Source organism: Myotis daubentonii, chromosome 11, assembly GCF_963259705.1.
Source record: "Myotis daubentonii chromosome 11, mMyoDau2.1, whole genome shotgun sequence".
In the NCBI taxonomy this organism is placed as follows: domain Eukaryota; kingdom Metazoa; phylum Chordata; class Mammalia; order Chiroptera; family Vespertilionidae; genus Myotis; species Myotis daubentonii.
Window position 1 is genome coordinate 3987594 of NC_081850.1, and position 17280 is coordinate 4004873.

The 17280-nt window shown below is 53.4% G+C and overlaps 1 protein-coding gene across 1 annotated transcript; it reads left to right on the forward strand.

The window, feature by feature from the left end:
* Positions 1 to 2872: 2872 nt before the first annotated feature.
* On the forward strand, positions 2873 to 16816 carry NFIL3 (nuclear factor, interleukin 3 regulated). Its single transcript, XM_059656301.1, has 2 exons — positions 2873 to 3011; positions 14994 to 16816. The coding sequence occupies exon 2, from the start codon at positions 15145 to 15147 to the stop codon at positions 16519 to 16521; it is 1377 nt and encodes a 458-aa protein (XP_059512284.1). The 5' UTR covers positions 2873 to 3011; positions 14994 to 15144; the 3' UTR covers positions 16522 to 16816.
* The last annotated feature ends 464 nt before the right edge of the window (positions 16817 to 17280 follow it).

The following is a 17280-nucleotide window of genomic DNA, read 5'->3' on the forward strand; positions in this document are numbered from 1 at the left end:
AGAGAGCATGTGTATTGTAATAAGATGAGGCCAAACATGGTTAAATGATGTCTTCTGCTGGTAGTTCTCAACAGTCCCTCCCCCACCTCCCTTCCCCCCCCCGCCCCCCCCCCTCCTCTCCCAGCACTGAGAGGGACTGAGAGGGACGGGGAGGGGCTGAGAGGGACTGAGAGGGAGACATTTCCACTTCACACTCCTTTCCTCCACCTGCTGCTGGCCCAGCTCTGCAGTCAGGCACATGCTGACGGCTTTCTGGAAGCCTCCCCGAGCCGAGGAACGGTTTCCAGTGTCTTAGGGTTTTGTGTTGTTTTGTTAATCCTCACCGAGGATATTTTCCCATTGATTTTAGAGAGAGTGGAAGAGAGAGGGAAAGACAGAGAGAAACATTGCCGTGAGAGAACCACATCTGTTGGTTGCCTCCGGGGCTGGGGAGGAGCCTGCAACCAAGGTACATGCCCTTGACCGGAATCGCAGGCGACTCTATCCACTGAGCCACACCAGCCAGGGCTCCACTGTCTTCGGTTCTATGCGCCACTTCTTCGAGTTGATCTGAAGCACCTCTTTTGTGAGGGTTTTAGAATAAGATACTACAGTAGCTGCATTGCCTCCTGGGTAACGGGGAGGGAGGGAGCCTCCAGGGCATTGCTGAGTGGATTCCTAATCACCAGGAGGAGCTAAAGAGTTATTTTCTAAGCTGGTGTCACAGATATCTTAGACCTCATCTGCTCTCCAAGGAAGACGGGAGTAAGAAATGATGCACAATAGCATGCACGCAAAATCAGAAAACCCCAAGCCAAGCGGCTTTCAGTTCGCAGCTTCAGCATGCACTGCAGGTTCCAGGTTCAGAGGGTTCCCCTACTGTCACTCTCCGGATCCACTCCAAGCATGTTGTTTACAATTCTTGAATTTTAAGTTGTCCTGTATAAGGCCATTTACTACTCATTCTACAGTGAATTTGGAATGCTATGGAATTGCTCAAAGTGCAGAACAATGTGGAACACGTCTGGGGTGCGGGGGTGCGGATGGGGCACTGGGCTCCAGGAACAGGCTGCCGTCCTAACCCTGGAGCCCTTAGCTATCATGGGCATTGTAATCGCTTGGGGGGAAAGAAAAATTATTAGTAAAAATGAGAAAAGCGAATATGAGACACCAAATTATGGATTCATTTTCATCAAGGTAGTCAAGTCTTTGGGATAAATGCCTAATAGAGGGGAACCGACCCAAAAGCCATACACGGATGTGCGTCTTGAACTGCCCAGCAACTCCCTGGAAGGTGGGTTTGGGAAGCCGTGAAGCTCACATTGCCTACCTGCCAGGCCCTGCTGGGAGACAGGCCGCCGTGAACTGTGGCGATCTGTGTTCTGAACCACAGCACTGCCCTTGGAGGACAGTTTGAAATGTGAGTCTTTCCAAAAAACGCAACTGAAACATGAAAACATTTGGGCGTCACTCTGGGTGCTCGTGAGAATGGGGGAGGGAAAAGGAGACAGACTGAGCGCAGCAGCCTTTCTGCCAGCGACGGCCGCGGGTCACAGCCGCTGGAGGTTCACTACTCTTCTCTTTGGCGTTTGCTTCAAATGTTTCTTTTCTTTTTAAGTGTATTTTTATCACGAGGAGGAAGAAGTGGAAAGTCACGGGAGGAATTCAGCCTTGCTCCCCCACAGCCCAAGCAGGGCAGGCAGACCTCTCCGCCTGCACGTTCCCTATTGGGAACGCCTGCCAGGAACGTGGCTCCCCGCACGGGCGGCCGGCCTCCAGCAGTCCCTCTCCCCCCTGGAACGCCACGTGCCGGGGCAGCTCCAGCGAAGACTAAGACCCCGCCGCGAGGTTTCCTTCTCCCATTTCTTTAAGTCTCTTACGGAGCCGGGAATTTGGAGGTGACGGTGACAGCGTTCAATGAGGGCAGAGAGGACACTAACGAACGACCAGCTCCAGGATCAGCAGCAAAGACCCCGCGCGGCGTGCCCGGCGCCGCAGCCTGGGCAGCGGGCGCAGCAGCCGGAGCACCAGCGGGGCCGGGGCTGGGGCCGGGGCCCTCCTTCGCCAGGCCTCTGACGCAGCGCCTCCGAGGCCGGCACCGGCGCCCTAATGTGCAGGGGCGGTGTTTGCGCGTCGCGCTTCTCTCCCCGGGGAGAGGCGCTGGGCCGCGTAATCGCTGCCTACGCAGCCCCGCGGGGCTCGGACCGGCCGCCCGGCCCCGGCCCCCGCCTGCCCCCCGCGAGGGTTCGCAGCTCGCCAGCGCCCCCCACCCCACCTCCGCCTTGTCTCCCCAGTCGCCCACCTCAAGGAGGTGGGGGTCCTCCCGCGAGCGCGCGGGGAAAGGCGCACGGAGCTCGGCCACGGCCGGGGCGCCGCAGCCCGCGGCCTGGTGCTCGGCCGGCAACAGGTAGCCTGGCCGGTGGCGCGCTCGGGGAGACAGAAAGGGCTTCGGCTGGGAGCCGGGGTCGCAGGGGCCATCGAGGGGCCGCGGCGGCCGGGACAGGAAAGGAAGCGGCGGGGCTGGGGGGACGCGGAGGGTGGGGGTCTCGGGCCCCTTCCGGGGCTCGCCCGTTCCCGGCGGCAGATCTGGCGGTTGCGCAACCCGGGAGCGGGGTCCTCCCAGCACTGGGGCGGCGGCGGAGGCCGTGGAGGAGGAGGGGCGCGGGGTGCCGGTGGCGCCGCCCGGAGGGGGAGTGGGAGGGGGCGTGGCCGCCAGAGCCCGCCCCCGCCGGCCGCGGCCATTGGCGGCGGGCGGGGGGCGGGTGCGGGCGCGGCGATTGGGGCCCGGTCGCCCGTCACGGTGGGGCTGGCGGGCGGCGACGTAGCGCGGCGCTCGGAACTGACCTACTAACACACATCTCCCGGCGCGGCCACGGCGCCCGCGGACCCGCGCGCCACCCGCCTCCCGAGCCGCGCCCTCGCCTCCGCCCGGGAGCCCGGCCCCAGCCCGAGCCCAAGCGCCGCCGGGCCCGCTCCCGGCCCCCGTTCCTTCTCCCCGCCGCCCTGCTCGCCGGCCCGAGAGCAGGAACACGGTAAGCGCTCCGCCCACTGCCGACCCGGCCCGGCTCCGGGCTCCCCGCCCGCTCCCGGGGCGCGCGGGCGCCGGCAGCCGGGCGGGGACCGGGCTGTGCGCGGGGCTGGCCGGCGGCGGCAAGTGTGCGCGGGGCATTCGTTACATAAACTTTTGCTGCCTTGTCGGGAGAGGGGACTCGCCACCTTAAGGTGGCTGCTTTGATTGCAGCGCCCTCGCGCCGGCACGTAGACCGGGCTGGTTCGAGGTCCCCACCCCCACCCCCTCCCCGCCGCTGTTGCATAATGTCTCCTGATTTCGGGAAAATTGATGTTTTGGTAGAGCGAAGCGGAGAAGTAGCCGAGGCTGAGACATCTCGAGCGGGAAGGGCAACGCTCTCTCCTTTCTCCTGCTTTCTGCGGCGCTGGCGGCGGGGAGGGGGGGCGGGGGGTTGGGGGGGGGCGGCTGAGTAATGGGAAATAGTCTGGATTTTCTTGTTGAGAAAGGATCGGTGGCGTGAACAGTGACGGCACTCGGAGAATGCCTGCGCCGCGTTTGTTTTTGTCCGGGCGGTGTGAGCACAGACGTTTTCCTCCGCGTTTGTCGTCAGCGTGTGGCACCCGCGCTTCGGGAGGTTGTGGTTTGTCCTTGCACACATTGCATAATCTGCCCACGGCGAGAGATTGGCGAGGATTACGGCTCATCTGGGACTGCGCGTACGTGTGCGATGATCTGGGAACGTTAGCGCAGCGTTGAGTATTAGGTCGTTATTCACATCTATAGTACGTCCCCAATAAAAAGGTTCATTTTAAAACATTCCTACAAAACATGAAAGGAAGACTTCCTCGGGTTGAATTCTGATCTCAGATACGACAGGGTTCGCTCCTGGTAGTATCTGAGCTATTATTTGTAAATCTGGAATGAGCCCTTGTGACGTTTACCTCCCCCCCCCGCCCCCCCCCCCGCCTAATTTTCATGCATTCCTTACGATCAGCCCTTTCCTCACCTTATTGTTGCTTTTTCTCAGACACGACGTGACAGATCACATCAGTTTCCTGGAAATGTTGCATTATGTAACGGCTGAATTTGCTGGCAGTGAGCATAGGAAGAGGGAGCTAATTACATGATTTTATAATCTTGTTACAAAGAAAGTAGGACAATCTCAGACTTTAAATGCCACTGTAACATTTTTTTAAGGGATAGATTACACAGGAAAACAGACAACCGGGTAAGCATTGAGTTTGCTTATGCTGCCCTATGTATGTCTTTCCCTACATGAAATGTGCATTCTTCTAAATTTAGTCCGATCAGATTTTAACAATTGCGGCCTCCCAGTGCTATTTCTGGTGTTTCTCCAGGGCTGTGTGCAAATCCGTGCTCAAGGCCATTTGCTGTAGTTTTAACTCCACGCCTTCGGAGAGCTTTGATAAGACTGTATTTTTAGGAAGACATTTCCCAGAGCCCGGTGATTTGCTGGATTCTGACTCTCTGTATCTTTCTAGAGGACAGCTCAGGGAAGTGCCGTTCCTGTGGAGGCAGGCAGGGCCAGTGTCAGCCTCGGCTTGGCTTTGTAAATAGCAGCGACTGATCCCCAATTGCTTATTTCACATCGTATTTGTTCTCCAGATCAGATCAGATACATGGGAAACACATATAAATTAGTAGGTTGTATTTTTGCCTGGATAACCTACTTTTGTTTATGCGAGGAGAGATGAACATACTATAATGTACCCAGATTTTATGTTTCTTCCTGAACTCTTAATGTGTAATATATGTGTATGATGGTGTGTATATGTCAGATTTTCCTAACATTTAAATAATTAAAAGTGCCGCGTCGTGGGGTGGTTTTTGGGAGTGTATTATAAAGCTTCACCACTGGAACAAATTATATCACCCCAAATACTAGAAGCTAATATTGCTCGCCCCGGGGTCAGACCCCGACCTACTTTGCGGCTGGAGCTGGCCTGCAGGGGGCCGCGTAGCGTCACCTTCCGCTGGCGACCTTCGAGCGCGACCCTCCCTCCTGCGGACCCGTGGGGTCTGGCCGCGTGGGGGTGGTACCCCGAGCGCCCTGGGCGGCGCTTGTGCTCGGCGGCCCGCGCTCCCGCTCGCGGGGTCCCCGCATTCCTTTGTTCTGGCGCGGGGTCCGGGCGCTGCGAGGCCCCGCTGCGCCGCCCACTGGGGGGGCGGGCCCGGGTGGGCGCGGCGCAGCGGGCGCGGGGGCACCGCCGGCCGGGAGTGCGGGTGCGCGAGGGGCCCTGGGCCGAGGGAGGGCCGGCGGGGGGTGGAGGGACCCGGGCGAGGCCGCGCGGAGGGGGCCGCTCCGGGAGGGCCTGCCGCTTGCCTGCCGCTTGCCTGCCGCACGGACCTCCGCGGACACCTTTGTTCCCGGAGGCTTCGTTGTGTTTCCGAGTCGAGCGCTCTGGGTTCGCGGAATGTGAAAAAGACCTAAGAAAACCTCCAGGTGCCAACACGCCACAGAGATGGGGGTGGGGGCTCCCCAGCCCCGATGGTGGTTGCAGGGTCCCCGCTGGAGTGGCTAGTTGGGTCGATGTATGTTTTAGCCCATTCGTTCATGCGGCCAGAGGCTGGAGGAGAGGACGGATTCTCCTAAATCCAGACACGGTGAAACAAAGCCAAAGCCCCACGCGCCTCCTATGTCAGAGGAGCTCTCATCCCGCGGACACGTCGGGGCGGACACGTCGGGGACGGGCTCCGGGGCTGGCGGGGAGGTGGGCGATGCGAGGCTCTGCCGACTCCCAGGCCGCCGGTCAAGTGTGAAGCGCACAGGCCCTGGGTGGGCAAGAGCGAGGCCCCGAGGCCCCGAGGCCGGGCTGGAGCTCGCTGGCCCTTCCTTCTATGGCTGGGGGTGAACTGAGGGAGCGAGCTCAGTAGGTGCTTCCTGTGCTGTTATTGACCAGGAACCGGGCTATTTTTCCTTCTTCCCTGCCGAGTCTCTGCGATCACAGCAAGGACTGAAGCTTGTGCTGCGCCTATGTAGTTAGAGATCCTTCTGGGAACAATTTTTGTTCTAATCATGATTAACCTTTTTCTCAAAACCCTGCCCTCGCGTCCAGTGGTGACTGCGCTTGAGGGGGATTCTTGGCAGGATGGCAGGACTTCAGCCCCCCAGTCACGGGCTGGTGTTTGGGGAACTGCCCCAGATCCGAGGGTGTGCGTGGGGGCAGCAATGGTGTTAAAAGTGCCACGGCTCCGCTCTCCAGTCTCCTGACCTCCCTGGCAGTTGCCTTGGCCTGAGAGTCTGCCTCTAAAATTCTGTGGCCTGGGTCTGGGAGGGAGGGAGGAGACCCAAAGGCTGAAGCCTAAATCCCTGACACAGGCAGGTTCTCACTGAGAGCCAGAGGGGCTAGCAAGGCCTGGACTCACCCTCCTCATGGGTGCCTTGGCACCGCCCACTCCTCAGAACTGAGGTCAGAAGCTGACAGCCCCTCAGCACCAGCCTGCATGTGCCCGCACTGCGCACTGTGCTGAGTGTTCTATGGCCAGCCCGCTTCCTAGATCAGGAAGTGGAGGCACACAGATGAATTAGCAGCCTGCAACGGGTGTGGAGAGGCCTGCTGGCAGCACCCCCCCCCCCCAGCTCTTCCCCGAGTGTGAGTACAAGCTCATTGTAATTTTTGAAGCAATTTCCTTTTCTGTGTTAAAGGCTTATCTTTGCAAAGTGCAATTATAACATGACTGTGATGCAACAACCTGCAAGTTCAAACCCTTTGTTAGAGCCCTCCCCGGTTGAGCAATGCGCCTGACTCACCAGCTGAGTGGATATTTCGAGCTGACCTTGCCCGGTCCGGGAGCCAGTTCCCAGACGTGACTGATTGCGCACGCAGTGGAAAAGGTGCGGTCATGTTGCCTGGCCTTTATTTTTGCCCGACTAAAATCACACATACTTCACTATTTCCATTGTCATCCACATGGCATCGGTGCTGTTAAAAGTTGTTTATTTTTAATTCGTATTGAGGAATGAGAGCACACTTGGGATTCAGTTCAAAATGTGACAGAAACAATGTAATTGAAGTTTCCTTTAATATTTTTCTCTTGTTTTTGTAAGGTAGACCTGTGTTTCGTAGGGTTAACACATTGTTTGATATCCTGTTATTTTTCTAAATTATACTGGAGTTGATTTTTATCCAAATCGGACTCATACGAGAATGTCGAAAGATGTTGACCTTTGATCACAGACATTACATAAGAGATTTTCAGTTTCAAAATGAATTTATATTACCACCACTCCCTATTATCTCTCAGATTTCTCTGCAAATAACTTTCCTGTAGTATAAAAAGAAAATGCTGTTCTCATATGGTTTGAATCAGAGTGCATGAGCTTGTTTCATGATAAGAAAGTTTAGTAAGGATTTGCTAGAAGCCTTTCGTAATGATTTGTGCAGCTTCATTGGAATCAGAATATATATAAGCCTTTTTAGTTATCAGAACACGGTGTCTTTTATTAACTAACTTTCCAGAGACCTTAACCTGCAACTAAGCAGACTCCCAATAAACACTCAAAATAAACATTTATAAAAAACTTGCCCTGCTCCTAAGGCACATAGTAAAGCAAATGACATTTGGAGTCATCTGCAAACTGAGAAAGAAAGTGAAATTAGCCTGGCCCGTGTGGCTCAGTGGTTGAGTGTGACCTATGAACCAGGAGCTCACTGGTTTGTTCCCATCAGGCACATGCCCAGGTTGTGGGTTCTATCCCCAGGACGGGGCATGCAGGAGTCAGCCAGTAGGTGATTCTCTCATCATTGATGTTTCTCTCTCTCTCTCTTCCTCTCTCTCTCTCTCTCTCTCTCTCTCTCTCTCTCTCTCTCTCTCTCTCTCCCTCTCTCTGAAGTTAATAAAAACATTTAAAAAAAGAAAATGAAATTTAAAAGAAGCAATCAAACAGTCAAACTGAGGAGAACTGGAATGCTTCTTCAATACAATCACAAACATGCCAGAACTTTCCCTCCCAGAGCCCTCCCACCCACCCTTTTGCCCACACCAGTTTTGCCCTCATGACTTGCTGTGTACTTACCCCGCAGACTGTCCTGTAAGTGGATTACCTTGTGATTGGTGGTGTCCCTTAAGAGTTGAGCTTAGACCAGGGGTGGGCAAACTTTTTGACTCGAGGGCCACAATGGGTTCTTAAACTGGACCGGAGGGCCGGAACAAAAGCATGGATGGAGTGTTTGTGTGAACTAATATAAATTCAAAGTAAACATCATTACATAAAAGGGTACGGTCTTTTTTTTCAATAGTTTTATTCATTTCAAATGGGCCGGATCCGGCCCGCGGGCCACAGTTTGCCCACGGCTGGCTTAGACTGATAAATTATTTTTCTGAAAGTGTCAGGAAAAAGATCCCCATTTTGAAATGACTGCAGATTTTTAGCAAGTGCACTGCTGTTCCGTCCCCACCCCTCAGTTGCCTCCATCTGAGGGAGGGTGGTTTTGTCCGGATTTCTAATGCCCCGCAGCTGTATTAGCCTCTGCGCAGCTCTGTGCGGCCTTCAGAATATTCTCATGTGCTAGGTTACAAACACTGGCTTCTTTTATTTAAAAAAAATGCCATTATGCTGTTTTATTTCAGTTCCTTCAGTTATTTCCCTGCTGTAATGAAATGCAGTTTTATCATTTATTTAAGTTTAAATGGCATTTTCAAGTCGTCCTTTGTGGAGGATGAGGAGCAAGGAACTTTCACTCGTCATAAACTCGATCAGTGGTTTTGACACAGTATTTATGGACGCGCCCAAATAGGAAACTGGGCCAGTTGTTGCGGTGACGGGCTAGGCTTTAGCGAAGTGTGCGTGCCTGTTGATGAGTGTGTTCATCTCTCAGTAAACACACATTTCTCTCTGGTTTAATGTTCAAGTCTGTGTTACTGCAGACAGAATTATATTGTTAATGGGAGGCGCTTCATTGGCACTTGGAGAGGTTTAACATAGTTTTCTCTTTTTAATTTAAAAAGCCTTTTATTTTTCTGACTGATTAGAAATCCTCTTTCTTGCAACTTCAGTGTTTCCTGAGTTTTTGTCCCCCCACTCCACCCTTGATTGGACATGTGTGTTTTTTCCTGCTTAATCTCTGCTTTTAAACACTGGCTTTCATTTTTATCCAGGAAAAGAAGTAAAGCATGTTATTGAAACAGTCATGCCATGGATTGTACACACAGGAAGAAAATGTGGGTTAATCTTTTACTAGTATTAATAGTTTAAAGAGCCGTGAATTGATTAACTTTTTTCCCCTTTCACTTAAATGGCACTTATCTCCAAAACAAGCAACTCTCTGCTTACTGGGGAGATGACTTACAGTGGCACATAAAGGCCTTTTTTGCTGTTAATGATGTCTGTACTATACCTCTCAGGGAATAAACAGCGCATTCGAGAGAGGAGAGGAGAGATGAGATAGTTCTATAAAAATGTTTCTATGTCATTGGGCATATGAAATAGTATTTCCTCTTTTATTGACAGATTTTAAAATAAAAATATATAAAAGGAACAATTTGCAATAAGCCTTCTCCTTTAGAGAGAATTAATAACAAAATTTTCCTATAATAGCTTTTAGTGTCTAAACTATTAGTAAGATTTCAGGTACTTGAAACAAAATGCTGCTTCTTTTCTTGCTCCGCAAAGAGTGTGAAATGTCGCGGTCGCTTCTCGGGCGGGCGGATGGGAGGCCGGGAAGAGACAGGCCTCCGTTCACGCGACGTCAGTGATGAGGGCGCTCCTCCTCCAGGAAGAACTTGGCCTAGAATTGATATCGTAAAGTTTCATTCTTTTAGAGGAATTTTCTAAGCCACATTTTAATCTTAATTGAAAGCAATATTCTGGTCACTTGTGTTAAATAGACTTTAAAACTCCCGGCTTATGAACGAGAACTCCTGCCTGTGGAAATAGTGCCACGTGCTCTGGGAACGCACCCACTAGCCGCAGCACGTCCACACTGGACATGGGAAAAATGTCCATTCGGGCGTGATGACGCCTGCTCTTCAATTTCTCTTTTTATTTGTTTTTAAGAAGCAGCCACATTACCTAATGGGTGTAATGAAGCTAGTCATGCTGAACACACCCACATCACAGAGTTGGCATTTAGTGTCAGTTACTCACCACAAAGGAAACTAGAGCGATGGCTGATGCACACAATGTCCGTGGTGGTCTGAGGACAGGAGGCCGAGGCGAGTGGCGGGCACATTCATCACCGGGGCAGCCTTGGTTTGAGATGAAGCCATTGGCGAGCATGCACACCGATGTCTTCAGGGCACTAACCGGCCTCTGCGCCCGCCCAGGCTGAGCTCGTGCTGAGCGACTGCCGAGGCGCCCGGCCCGTCTCCGGCTTCGGCTGCCCGGTGCTCCTGGACAGCCACTCGCCTCCTGTGGTTTCGCGCCCACTCCACCCCAGGCTGAGAAGGGATACAGTGCCAAAGCTGCGATTTTCTTTTCCTCTATTTATTTTAGCATGAATAAAGTTTCCAAGAGGTGAATATTTTAGCGGAGATAGGAAAACTTAGTGTTTTCTCAATTCATTAAATACCTTCGGTGGAAAGCAACTCTGAGGAAGCTGGAGGAAAGTTCCAGGGGGTGCCTCTGTGGCCTGAAAGGAGTTCTGGCGGCATCTAGCATTGCCATACTGTCCCCATGTGAGTCGGCACATGGGTGTGTATCACTGAGGAATGAGGGTGACACAGAGGAGCCGCGTGTGAATGAGGTGCACTGCAGAATATACACCCCACCGCCCCTGCCAGGTTAGGAGAGGGCGCTGCCGGGGGAATGGGATTGGAGTCGGGCCAGGTGGGGCTGCGTTCTGCCACTTACCTGGCTGTGTGACCCTAGGCAAGTCCCTGAACTTCTCGGCACCTCCGTGTTCTCACCAGGAAATGGTTATTGTGGGGTGATGGAGTAACAACAGGCCAGCCACAGTGGCTGCTGCACATTAGTGTCAGTAAGTGGAGCCGTGATGATGGTCTTTGTTTTTATCATCGTACCAAGGCAAAAGCAGTGCAGCGAGCAGCAGTGTGGGAAGTGCACCGGCCCCTTTGGTCTCACACCTCACAATCCCACTCTCTGTCTCCCACCAAAGACCGGGAGTCCTGGACACCTGGGAGTTCGTTTTTTCCCCCTGCCCTTCATATGCCCTGGGCTGGCTCAGTGCACAGCAGGGACATGTGTTGAATAAATCAATGAATGAATAAGAGAAGCTCTCTGCTAAGAAGTAGAACTTTTCTTTTTAGAATTTACAAAATATTTAAAAAAAAATCAGAAAAGTTTATTGGTTACAAAACTCTCCTATATAAGGCAAATGAGTTGCTCTCAATGAAATGTTGAACAGCTAATATGTTCAGTTTGTTGCTAGGATACAAGTATGTTCATTGGGCTTCGCAGTGCAGCAGGTCCTCCAATAACGTCTTATCCCGCGTTATTATATTGATGAGATGCCGTGGAAGCTCCGCTCTCACGCACGTCGTTAGCCTGTGGCAACATTGCTCTCGTATGGGTCCGTGGTGGAAAGTTACGGAGCCCGTTTAGGACTGCACGTGAGCCCTGCTGCTGGGCACGCGCGGCCAGCGACTGTCTCACGCTGCTGGTGCCCGCTTCTCTCACCGCACGGCTATTTGGAAGATGATGTTAGAGAGAGTACCCCAGGGCAGTCTGTGGTGATTCGCGGTGGAGTCACAGAGGCAGCTGCTGGTGGGAAGAGCCCCCATTCGAGCACGCGCAGTGCAGTGCGCGAGGAAGGGACTCCCTCAGAAGACACAGGTTTCTGCAGGTGCGGATGCCCCACAGCGCGTGGTGATGGTAAAGCGACGGGCAGCACGCAGACCCTGGGAAGAAAGGGGTTACGAGATTTTGAGACAAGCGGGGTATTTTCGGTAAATGGGAGTAGGGCTGCTTTCTCTCTGCCTCGGCCAGGACTCTAGGGGACTTTACCTGGATTAGGGAATACAGATCCTTAGAGGAAAGAAACCATTCCACGCAGGGGGAAAGCGCGTTTCTGTGTCAGAAGACAGAACCCAGTGGGAATGGTGCCGTGCCACTAAAGTGTAACCAGAAAGGCCCTCTCCGCGCCCTCACTGCTGCCGCGGCGCCTCGCCCTCATCCTCCATTAAAGTTGGGTTTTCAGAAACTTGGTATTAATCCCAAATTGCGCTAAGGCGCAGTTCACTGTTTTCGTGTTGGCTCAATTTGATACACAAGAATGTGGCATTAAACCTTATTTTTATGATCCTGAAATTATTGCATCATTCCTTCTATTGCTTCTGGAAACGACACAGGAAGGTGGCAGGCTTTTCCAGCTGATGAAATTAAGCTTCATCTCATTAGTCATCAGAAAGCTATGCACAGCAGAGAAGGGGCGGCTCTGAGCAGAAACAGGCCCCTCACCAGGGTGGCCGGGGGGATGCGGGCAGCCGGCGGGCCTGCGTCTCCTTTAGGAGGGTTATCTGGAAAATAAGGTGGAGAAACCTGTCTGGAATCACAGATCCAGAAACCACCACCAAAAGCCCGTTATGGAGCCTAAATGGGTTTATTATCTCATGGCAAGTCAGATTCAGGTTGTAAATATTTCATCAGTGCAAGGGGAAGCTAATTGATGGTTTTGTTTTTGAGTTTTTATATTTTGTTTGAAAGTAATTAGTAAAGTGAAAAGAAATTCTTTTCATAATTACATTCTTCCAGTTTAAAATTTTTATTTTTATTTTTATTGATTTGAGAGATGGGAAAAGGGGGGGGAGAGGGAGAGGGCAGGAAAGAGTGAGGGAAAGAAACATCAGATGTGTTGTTCCACTTATTCATGCATTCATTGGTTGCCACTTACATGTGCCCTGACAGGGGATCGAACCCACAACCTTGGCATATCAGGACGATGCTCTCACCACTGAGCTGTCGGGCCAAGGCCTAACATAATCTTAAGTTTCAAGAATCCTACTGTACTTAAAAGAAAAAACACACCTCTGATTAGTCACGATTTATTTTAGTCCAAAGCTACTACATAAATGAAACCTATTTTGACAGAATTTTCAGGACTAGAAAAAGCACTTGGGGTGCTTCACTCTTCAGTGGATGTTTGATAAATCAGTTAGAAGGAACCAGAGAAAGGCACTTGCCCAGCTCACAGCGCGGGAGCGTCGGAGGAGCTGCTTGGCACTGCGTGTGCTGTGCGCCTGGCAGGCGGGGGAGAGACAGGTGTGTGTCCATGTAAGAGTCAGACTAAAACAACTACAAGTAGGTTGTTTGTGTGATTTTATTTAGTTTAGGGGAAATAAGAATTTAGCTCCATTTGAATTTTATTCCATATAATGATAGGACTTGTTTATGATAATAAAGGAATTTACTTGGAAAAGTTACTCTTAAGAGGTTGGCTTGCTTGCTTCTCAGTGATATAAATGTTATGTCACATTTTCTAAACACCACAATGTGCAAGGGCTGTAAAACTACCAAGCAGAGGTGCCGCCAATTCCTTCCTGCGAAGTGCCATCCCCACATGCCCACCCCACCCCACCTTTCCTGCTCCTGGAACAACCTTCCTCCCATCCTCCACACCCCCGCATCCTCCACACCCCCACATCCATCCTCCACACCCCCACATCCATCTTCCACACCCCCACATCCATCCTCCACACCCCCACATCCTCCCATCCTCCACACCCCCACATCCTCCCATCCTCCACACCCCCACATCCTCCACACCCCCACATCCATCCTCCACACCCCCACATCCATCCTCCACACCCCCACATCCATCCTCCACACCCCCACATCCTCCCATCCTCCACACCCCCGCATCCCCGCATCCCCCCATCCTCCACACCCCCGCATCCCCGCATCCCCGCATCCTCCCATCCTCCACACCCCCACATCCCCGCATCCCCGCATCCTCCCATCCTCCACACCCCCACATCCATCCTCCACATCCCCGCATCCTCCCATCCTCCACATCCCCGCATCCTCCCATCCTCCACATCCCCCCATCCTCCCATCCTCCACACCCCCACATCCTCCCATCCTCCACACCCCTACATCCTCCCATCCTCCACACCCCCACATCCATCCTCCACATCCCCGCATCCTCCCATCCTCCACACCCCGGCATCCTCCACATCCCCGCATCCTCCCATCCTCCACACCCCCACATCCATCCTCCACATCCCCGCATCCTCCCATCCTCCACACCCCCGCATCCTCCACACCCCCACATCCATCCTCCACATCCCCGCATCCTCCCATCCTCCACACCCCGGCATCCTCCACATCCCCGCATCCTCCCATCCTCCACACCCCCGCATCCTCCCATCCTCCACACCCCCACATCCATCCTCCACATCCCCGCATCCTCCCATCCTCCACATCCCCGCATCCTCCCATCCTCCACATCCCCGCATCCTCCCATCCTCCACATCCCCGCATCCTCCCATCCTCCACATCCCCGCATCCTCCCATCCTCCACATCCCCGCATCCTCCCATCCTCCACACCCCCGCATCCTCCACACCCCCACATCCATCCTCCACACCCCCGCATCCTCCCATCCTCCACACCCCCACATCCATCCTCCACATCCCCGCATCCTCCCATCCTCCACATCCCCGCATCCTCCCATCCTCCACACCCCCGCATCCTCCACACCCCCACATCCATCCTCCACACCCCCGCATCCTCCACACCCCCACATCCATCCTCCACATCCCCCCATCCTCCCATCCTCCACACCCCGGCATCCTCCACACCCCCGCATCCCCGCAACCCCACACCCCCGCATCCCCGCATCCTCGGGGTGTTCTCTCACTCCGGGGCACCTCGCACTGAGTGCTCCCCCCAGGCCTCCTTGGGGATTTGTCCTTGACAACCTTACAGTCTCGGAACTGGGGCACTTCCCTTTTAAGAATGCAGACTCTGAAGGAAAACGGCGTCTTGTTCGGACCTGTATGCCCTAAGTGCTTGGCACAGTCCCTGTCCATAATTGCTGGTAAACAGTCACCAAATGGATAACTGTTTCTTCCCTGTGTTGCAGGTCACCTCGAAGACCCCCCTCCACTCGCGGGAGAGCGGAGGCTGTCCGGGCAGGGCAGGCGGACAGGAGGAGGGACATGGATGGATGTTGACGCGCGGGCGGACAGCATTTGAGAGCGCCGGGACGGCGGCACCGCGAGGGCGCGCCTCCCATGCAGCTGAGGAAGATGCAGGCCGTCAAGAAGGAGCAGGCCTCGCTGGACCCCGGCTGCAGCGCGGACAAGGTGATGGTGCTCAGTTCGGCCTTAACTGACGTCTCCGAGGACTTGTCCACGGGAGAGGAGCTGCTTCTGGGCGAAGGGAGTGTGGGGAAAGGCAAGTCCTCCGCGTGCCGGCGGAAGCGGGAGTTCATCCCCGATGAAAAGAAAGACGCCATGTATTGGGAGAAAAGGCGGAAGAATAACGAAGCTGCCAAGAGGTCCCGGGAGAAGCGCCGGCTGAATGACCTGGTGCTGGAGAACAAACTGATTGCACTGGGAGAAGAAAACGCCACTCTGAAAGCTGAGCTGCTTTCCCTAAAATTGAAGTTTGGTTTAATTAGCTCCACGGCATATGCCCAAGAGATCCAGAAGCTCAGGAATTCCGCGGCCGTCTACTTCCAAGACTACCCGGCCGCGGCGCCCGGCGGGGCCTTCGCGGACGAGCCGGCGGCCAGCAGCTGCATCTCGGTCATCCGGCACTCGCCGCCGGGCGCGCGGGCCGAGGCCGCCGAGGGCTCCCTGGAGCCGGCGCGGGAGGGCGCCGCGCGCAGCCGGAGCGGCTGCCCGAGTCCTGCCGGCAAGCTGCAGGCCATCAAGCAGGAGCCGGTGGAACTGGAGGGCTATGCCCGGGAGCCCCGGGACGACCCCGGCGCCTACCGGGCGGCCGTGTATCAGAACTACGTGGGCAGCTCTTTCCCTGCCTACTCACACTCCCCGCCTCTCCTGCCGGCCAGCCGGTCCTCCAGCAACTCCCCGAGAACGTCGGAAACCGATGATGGTGCCGTGGGAAAGTCCTCGGACGGAGAAGATGAGCAGCAGGTTCCCAAAGGCCCGATGCACTCGCCCCTCGAGCTGCAGCATGGACATGCCACGGTGGTGAAAGTCCCGGAAGCGAACTCCTCTGCTTTGCCACACAAGCTCCGCATTAAAGCCAAAGCCATGCAGATCAAAGTAGAGGCGCTCGACACTGACTTTGAGGCCACTCACAAACTTCCCTCGGCCGTTGGCACGACGGCCAAGAGGCATTTCGGACTGGAGAAGCTCAGTGCCCCAAGTGCGGGCCATCCCCCCCTCACTCCTTTTTCAGTGCAAGTGACTAACATCCAAGACTGGTCTCTCCGGTCGGAACACTGGCATCAGAAAGAACTTACGGGCAAAACTCAGAACAGTTTCCAGGCTGGAGTTGCTGAAATGAAAGACAATGGCTACAAAGTGTCCGACCCGGAGAACTTGTTTTTGAAGCAGGGCATAGCAAACCTATCTGCAGAGGTGGTCTCGCTGAAGAGACTTATAGCCACACACCAGATCTCTGCGTCCGACTCGGGGTGAATTACTACTGACCAGCCTCTCCCGGGGAGGCGTCCCTGGCCGCCATGCGTGCGTTTTGTGTCAGGCTGCGTTTCACTGGACCTGTGATGTCATTTCACTGTACTGTTCACACGTTGTCTGTCAGGTCTCTTTTTCTGCACAAATTATTATGAAGATTAGATTGTGTTATCACCCTGCCTTGTGTATAGTCAAATAGTCCATGAAAAGACTGTATATACTGAACATTATTTTTTTTGTTCTATTAGAAAGTGTGGAAGTTACCAGTTTCAATAAAGGATTGGTGACAAACACAGAATTTCTGCTCGGCTGCACTTGATTTGGGGGTAAAGAAAAACCATTTAGATATTAAGTATTCTGCATTTTACTTATTTAGGGGTGCTTTTCCCCCTGAGTAAGGGAAAACTGAAGTGTAAGTTCAGCAAATAATTTGTTTTTCTCCTAATTTGGCCCCGGGTATAAATGAACATCAAAGAGGGGGAAAGTAACCGTGAGTTTTGTTGCATTTGAGACTGCTTGGCAGTTTGCTCCCCATTATCTGTTTTTCTTTAAAGCTAAGTTTTCTTCATATTTTTTTAACTAGAAAAAAATCCAATATTTTTGGCATCTGCTTGTCTTTAGTCATCTCTCTTTAAGTATGACACATGGGTGTGAATAGTTGAGTCACTGACCCACTTTATTAATTAGAGGTTTTTTAAAAGGGTGAATAAAGACTAGGGATGAAGTCATTTTTTAAATGTTATTGTAAATCTTAACAGTTCT